Raw genomic sequence first — 8,398 nt, forward strand, 5'->3', positions numbered from 1 at the left:
TCCTGTAACTTTTACTATGTAGTCTGTTATGTTGTGTTCTGCCCTTTTATAGAGGAGGTACAATTTTGCTACTGTAAATGCCTGATCAGTACAGGAGTTTATCTGACGGGGAAAAAAAATAATTATGGAGGTTAAATGTGTTGCTGCTAATTGGTTTTAATACAGTCTATTTGTCCTGTAAAATGTGTAGTTAATATCCTTATAAACCTGTGAATAACACATTTTTGTTCTTATACAGACTGCTAACATGTCTGGTCGTGGAAAGAAGGTCACCAAGCCTGCAGCTGGCAAGACATCCAAATCCGCTAAGGCAGGTCTCCAGTTCCCAGTTGGCCGTATCCACAGGTTCCTGAAGAAGGGAAACTATGCAGAGCGGATTGGGTCTGGATCTGCTATCTACATGGCAGCTACTCTGGAATATCTCTGCGCAGAGGTCTTAGAGCTGGCAGGAAATGCTGCCAGAGACAACAAGAAATCCAGGATTTTACCCAGGCACATCCAGCTGGCAGTCAGGAATGATGAGGAACTGGCTAAGCTGTTTGATGGCATCACTATTGCTGATGGGGGTGTCTTGCCAAACATCCATGCCCAGCTTCTACCAAAGAAAACCTTTAAAGGCTCCTCATCACAAGAACCTAAAGCTGCTGAATCCCAGGACTTTTAAATTGAACTAAAAATCACACTTTAGGGGATTTTACTCTTTTGGGAACATCTTTATCAGTGTAACTTGTACTTTGCATTTATTTTAATATTTTCTAAATAAAAGTTTATATTTTGATAACTTTGCTTCTGCAAATGGCTGAAGTTCCATATTCAATGGTTATTTACTGTCCACTGCACAATTAATAACACTTATTTTAGTGTCCCCCAAATCGTCACTTTTTATAGACCTGTCTGGTGCTTTGTCAAACTATTTGACTGTGTAATCGGCTGAATGTGACATGCTACATTGTGTGTTTTTTCTTTGTTTTGGAGAGGGAGGGGATCAGACTCGAAAGGAGGTCTATAAAGTAACTTTTAGGTTAAAAAAGAGAGAAATTGTGGGTGGAGCAACATATAGAGAAACTACTTTTAAAAAGGGAATCCTGGATTGTCCTTAAAGGGACAGTCAAGTATAAATTAAACTTTCATTATTCAGATAGGAATTTTAATTGACTTTCTAGTTTACTTTTATCATAAAATTTGCTTTTTTTCTCTTGGTATTCTTAGTTTAAACTAAACATAGGTAGGCTCATATGCTAATTTCTAAGCCTTTGAGGGCTGCCTCTTATCACAGGCTTTTTAAATCTCTTTTCAAGACAGAAAGTACACATGGGCCATATAGATAACACTGTGTTCAGGCACAGAAAGTTATTTAACCCTTTCGCGACAGGGTTAAAGTGCCTACATCGGCACAACTGTTCCGATGTAGACAAATTGAAACTACACGATCAAGCATACGATCGCGAGATTTCAATTATTGGATCGCATCTGGGGGGCGTCCCTACAATCCTAGGAATGCCCTCCAGACCGCGATTAAATCATTGAATGACAGAAGGCTTCAGGACAGCCGTTAGTTATGACGTTTTATTCCGTCATAACGGCTTTAAAGCCCAGTCTAATTATGACGGAATAGAACGGCATAACGGCTTTAAAAGGTTAAGATCTAGCACAATACAATGCTAAATTTAAGATAATAAACAGTCATGTGATCAGGGGGCTGGAAGAAGGTTCCTAGATACAAGGTAATCACAGAGGTAAAAAATACATTAATATAACTGTTGGTTATGCAAAACTGGGGAATGAGTAATAAAGGGAGTATCTATCTTTTTAAAACAATAAAAATTCTATTGTTGACTGTCCCTTTAATTGAACACACTGCAATGTTTGCTGATGGAGGTGTCTTGCCAAACATCCATGCCCAGCTTCTACCAAAGAAAACCTTTTAAAGGATCTTCACAAGAACCTGACGTTGCAGAATCTCAGGCTTTTAAACCAGATTTGTTTTAGTTAAATTCTTTTAACTAAATATACTTTATAGTGTATTACTGTGTTCATAATGAATATTTTAATGTTTGCCTAATCTTTATATTTTAAATCTTTTGTATGCTTAAAATTAATCCAATTTGATACAATATACTAGCGCTAGATGCAATTTATAATCTTGATGTGTGGTTGATATGAAGCAAAAATTCTCCTGGTTCTTTATTTTACCAGTTTCACATATCCTATGCCAATCTTTATTATATGTTAGGATTATGCATTGGCATCCAAATGAGCAAGTGCTATTCAGCTCTTTTCAGAGCCAGATTTTTTTTTTTTTTTTATTTCTGGGGCAAAATCATAATGTTGAGATTGGATCTGCACAGATCTTAATGTGGTGGTATTGCACTGGAATCAATCTGGCTCCAAAAAGAGCACAATACCCCCCCCCCCCTCTGTAATGAACAGGATAGTTTGTGTACACCCAGGAACAATTATCCCCTTGGAAAAAGTTGACAGTGGAAGGAGCTCAGTCGGGGGGGGGGGGGTGTTAAGAATGTATCCATTAAATATTCTTATGCTTGTATGCACATGACAGAAGTCACACTTGAACAACATGCAGGCAATTCTTTTGTGTTTAGATCTTCTGACTGCGGTAAATTCACGTGCAATGTTTTCAATATGAAACGCATGCACTAACGCTGTCTAGTGGTCAAAATGTTTTTTTTTTATTTGGTTTTAGAATAAGAGGTAACATTTGGGGACTCGCAGGACCCCTGATCTAGCATACACAAACAAAAGGATCGGACACGCAGGTCCGGTTGCAATAGCTGTTCAAACATTGAAGTATCGTAGATAAATTGCAGGGAAAGGTAACACTTGGGGACACACAGGTCCCCTGTTCAAACATACACAAACAAAAGGATCGGACACACAGGTCCGGTTGCAATAACTGTTCAAACATTGATATATCACAAATAAATTGCAGGGATATGTGGTGAAAATAATTCACCAAGGTGGAACCCTAGTGTGGGCTCTAGAAATAAGGGGGGGGGAGGGGTGATAATTATAGATTTAATTCCAGAGACAAGTAACATGCACCCTATGTCTAGTATATACTCTACTCAGCACTTATTGAGCTTAACACCCACTACACCTGGCCCTCATTACACCTAGCACATGCCGTACCCAGCGCACATTCACTGTACTTCACTCATTGTATTTAGCATAAACCATACCCAGCGCACACAGTTCCCAGCATTCACCGTAGCCAGCACTCATTGCATCTAATGCGCTCTGCACCTAGCACACACTGTACCTAGCACCCACGGTACTTCGTTCAAACTGTACCTAGCCCATGCCGTACCTAGCACACATTGGACCCAGCACACATTGTGCCTAACACACATTGCACCTAGCCCATGCTGTACCTAGCACACACGGTACCTAGCTCACGCCGTACCAGGCACCCCCCTTGCCTGGCACATGCAGTACCTAGCACCCATTGATCCTAGCACACACTGGACCTAGCACACATTGTACCTAGCAAACATAGTGCCTAACACACATTGTACCTAGCCCATGCCGTACCTAGCACACATTGGGCTTAGCACACATTGTACCTAGCACACACGGTACCTAGCTCACGCCGTACCTAGCACACACCGTACCAGGCACCCTCCTTGCCTGGCACATGCAGTACCTAGCACCCATTGAACCTAGCACACACTGTACCTAGCACATATTGTACCTAGCACACACTGTAACTAGCACACATAGTACCTAGCACACAATGTACCTAGCACACACGGTACCTAGCACATGCAGCACCTAGCACACACGGCACTTAGCACACACTCTACCTAGCTCACGTCGTACCTAGCACACGCCGTACCCAGCACTCCCCTTGCCTGGCACATGCAGTACCTAGCACACACTGTACCTAGCACACACTGTACCTAGCACACATTATACCTAGCCCATATTGTACCTAGCACACATTGCACCTAGCACTCACTGAACATAGCACACACGGCACCTAGTACACACGGTACCTAGCACAGACGGCACCTAGTACACACGGTACCTAGCACAGACGGCACCTAGCACACACGGTACCTAGCACACATTGTACCTAGCACACGCCGTACCAGGCACCCCCCTTGCCCGGCACATGCAGTACCTAGCACACATTGTACCTAGCACACACAATACCTAGCACACACGGTACCTAGCACACACAGAACCTAGCTCACGCCGTACCTAGCACACGCCGTACCCGGCACCCCCCTTGCCTGGCACATGCAGTACCTATCACACATTGAACCTAGCACGCACTGTACCTAACACACACTGTACCTAGCACACACTGTACCTAGCACACACTGTACCTAGCACACACTGTACCTAGCACACACTGTACTTAGCACACACTGTATCCAGCACGCACCGCACCTAGCACGCACTGCACCTAGCACACACTGCACCTAGAGAACATAGGATGTAGTGATAGAGGGTGCAGATACTGAGCATGAGGCAACACAGGGAAATCCTATTTAGTAAAATAGGTAAAAGAAAGTCTCTATACATCTTTAGGGTGAAATTTGAGGACAAGTTATCATGTATTATAAGGACACTAGACAGAGCAGCCATTTTGCTATTTAAAGTTTTGTACACATGAGGATCTGTCGATGCTATCATGTAGAAACAAGACACACATTAGACAAAAATAATAAATGTTTCTATAGACTCAGAGATATAATATTACTCATATATAGGAACTAGCTCAGAGTAGCAAAAGACAAGCAGACAAAAAACTAGTAGGGTGTGGGCTGAATTAACAAACAAAGTATGTCCAGCACAACTGCTATGGTAGGAAATAGGGGCTGCTGGGATTTATGGGCAGTATATATAGTTTAATATTTTGCAAGCTAATTAGTAAAATAATAACTTCTGCTAAGTTGAAGCCCAGCCAAGTTAAAACTACGACCCCAGGGAGATGGAGGATATTGAACCTTTTGCAACAATACTGTGAAACAATATATAACAAGAGACAAGATAGGGAAGCATAACACATATAAAATATATGTCCCCCAGATGGCTTCTAAAAGAACAAGGGCAGTTCTGAAAGTGTCTGTGGCGTGCATATTCCAATACTTCTAAGTAGGCATTCTTGAGTATACTAATCCAGTTAACTGGCTAATCCACTTTTGCTTTCAGAAGGGATTATGCCCCCAGCGATGCCCCCTGTGTCCCAATGTATCCTGTCTCCTATCTTTAAGGACAAGAGAGCAATTCAGGCATAAAGATTCCCCACCGCCTGGGACAGCGGCCACTTCGTTACACAACGTAGTCATCAATTTTAGTCCGCCATGTCAGTTCTTAGTCTGTGTACAGGGATCAGGCAGAGATCGCAACTCATGCGTGAGGAGTTTCTCCTCCAAATCAACTGCAGCCATTTCGGTCCTCCGCAATACAGCTACTTCCCAGTTATGTGCATGCCTCCTCCGCTGTCTTTACACTCCTCTCTCATCTGCCCAGTGTCCGTGGCTTGCATTTTGAAAATTTTGATAGCAGGGGTTAAGTGGTGATGCAGCCTAAAGCAGCAACGTGGTATGTGTGAGTTGGCAGTGTCTTCACACTGCATATCCGTGTTGCGGTGCTGCCTGCCCAGTGTGAGAAAAAAAACATAGGGCTTACCCCGCCAGCGTGTCAAATGCTTCTAAATGGCATTGGTGCTGTGTCTCTAGGGGTTCCTACCCATGTGGTGTCAGTGGTGCTCCGTTTGTTCGCGGCCTTGTTTAATGGCCACCTGTTTAACTGTGGCTTGCGGGTCAAATAGTGGGAGTTATAGGTGTGCGATCTCGGTCAGAGTGGCATCTCTGGAACCGCTATTTAAACCTGAACAGGATCCGGCTGTTTAGGGTTCTGGATGTCTGATTTTAACAGTCTTCTTTCCACTTACAGAAGAACCCACTATAGGAGCTCTGGACTAAGCCCGCCATCTTAGCTGCGGCCAGCTCCGCCCCCCCGGTCAAAATGTTTTAAGCTTAGAGGCGGCCTTCAAAGTCTAAGAAATTAGCATATGAACCTTCTAGGTTTAGCTTTCAACTAAGAATACCAAGAGAACAAAGGTAAACTGGAAAGTTGTTTAAAATTACATGCCTTAGGGGGCGGAGCCTGACCGAGCTCAGAGATGGCAGCATAATTTCTGAGCTCCGTGCAACAAACATATAAAATCGGCATAGTCTCCTTAATGACGGTTTGCAAGGCTTCATACCAACTTGGATTACAGACCTGATTAAAGCAGCAGGTCAGCAACAAGTTCGGAAACCTAAAAAAGAACCGAATAGGCACTACAGTTCGGCGGAGAACAGCTGCTATTTAGCTGCGCCATGTGGCTACTTTAAACACAGCAGTACAGGGTCACCTCTCTTCTACCCACAGCCCTCCGGCAAAAGTAAACTCCATCCGGACCACAACAGGGCGACGCCATCCTAAGCGAGAGCTAACCGGCTGGATCTCCACAGAAGGTAGGCCGTGACCCTGCAGAACCCCACTAGTGGAGCATAACCTGAAGCCTGTCTATTCCAGCGCTGCTAAAACAGCTGAATCACTGCTGTTAACTGGGCAAAAGTCAGACACAAGGCAGTATTATAGAGAGGCTGACATTTCCTTATTTTGATACTGGAGCTGGTCAGTGAGTTGGCTGTGCTTGCACATTGAATATATCCAGACACAGAGTAAACAAAACTGGAGCGGCCTAATACAGGTGCGGGCTACATATATGCCCCAATCAGATCCTGGTCTATTGAAAACCTAGCACGCTACACATAACACTCTTAAATTGAAGCAAAGAGGTGCTGGAGATTTTAAAAAGCAAAGAATAACTGATACAAAGTGAAGGAAAATAATAGGTCACAAGAACTAATAAAGCTCACCACTATTAACCCCTTAATGACCACAGCACTTTTCCATTTTCTGTCCATTTGGGACCAAGGCTATTTTTACATTTTTGCAGTGTTTGTGTTTAGCTGTAATTTTCCTCTTACTCTTTTACTGTACCCACACATATTATATACTGTTTTTCTCGCCATTAAATGGACTTTCTAAAGATACCATTATTTTCATCATATCTTATCATTTACTATAAAAAAAAATATAAAATATGTGGAAAAAATGGAAAAAAACACACTTTTTCTAACTTTGTCCCCCAAAATCTGTTACACATCTACAACAACCAAAAAACACCCATGCTAAATAATTTCTAAATTTTGTCCAGAGTTTAGAAATACCCAATGTTTACACGTTCTTTGCTTTTTTTTTGCAAGTTATAGGGCAATAAATATAAGTAGCACTTTGCTATTTCCAAACCACTTTTTTTCAAAATGAGCGCTAGTTACATTGGAACCCTGATATCTGTCAGGAATACCTGAATATCCCTTGACATGTATATATATTTTTTTTAGAAGACATCCCAAAGTATTGATCTAGGCCCATTTTGGTATATTTCATGCCACCATTTCACCACCAAATGCGATCAAATTAAAAAAATTGTTCACTTTTTCACAAATTTTTTCACAAACTTTAGGATTCTCACTGAAATTATTTACAAACAGCTTGCGCAATTATGGCATAAATGGTTGTAAATTTTTCTCTGGAATCCCCTTTGTTCAAAAATAGCAGACATATATGGCTTTGACGTTGCTTTTTGGTAATTAGAAGGCCGCTAAATGCCACTGCGCACCATGCGTGTATTATGCACAGCAGGGAAGGAGTTAATAAGGGAGCATGTAGGGAGCTTTTTGGGGTAATTTTAGCTTTAGTGTAGTGTAGTAGACAACCCAAAGTATTGATCTACGCCCATTTTGGTATATTTCATGCCACCATTTCACCGCCAAATGCGATGAAATAAAGAAAAACGTTAAATTTTTCAAAATTTTAGATTTCTCACTGAAATCATTTACAAACATTTTGTGCAATTATGGCACAAATGGTTGTAAATGCTTCGCTGGGGTCTCCTTTGTTCAAAAATAGCAGACATATATGGATTTGGTGTTGCTTTTTGGTAATTAGAAGGCCGCTAAATGCCACTGCGCACAACACGTGAATTATGCCCAGCAATGAAGGGGTTAATTAGGTAGCTTTATGGAGTTTGCAGTGTTAATTTTAGCTTTAGTGTAGAGATCAGCTTCCCACCTGACACATCAGACCCCCTGATCCCTCCCAAAGAGCTCTCTTTCCTCCCCCACCCCAAAAATGGTCCCGCCATCTTAAGTACTGGCAGAAAGTCTGCCAGTACTAAAATAAAAGGTATCCTTTTTTTATATATAGCATATTTACATATGCTGCTGTGTAAGATTCCCCCCCTTAGCCCCCAACCTCCCTGATCCCCCCCAAAACAGCTCTCTAACCCTCCCCCTCTGCCTTATTGGGG

At 42.2% G+C, this 8,398-nt stretch overlaps 1 protein-coding gene across 1 annotated transcript; it reads left to right on the forward strand.

Annotated features, from left to right (window-relative positions):
* The first annotated feature begins 247 nt into the window (after positions 1 to 247).
* On the forward strand, positions 248 to 664 carry LOC128651550 (histone H2A, sperm-like). Its single transcript, XM_053704571.1, has one exon. The coding sequence runs from the start codon at positions 248 to 250 to the stop codon at positions 662 to 664; it is 417 nt and encodes a 138-aa protein (XP_053560546.1).
* The last annotated feature ends 7,734 nt before the right edge of the window (positions 665 to 8,398 follow it).

This window comes from Bombina bombina, chromosome 3, assembly GCF_027579735.1.
Source record: "Bombina bombina isolate aBomBom1 chromosome 3, aBomBom1.pri, whole genome shotgun sequence".
NCBI classification, from domain to species: domain Eukaryota; kingdom Metazoa; phylum Chordata; class Amphibia; order Anura; family Bombinatoridae; genus Bombina; species Bombina bombina.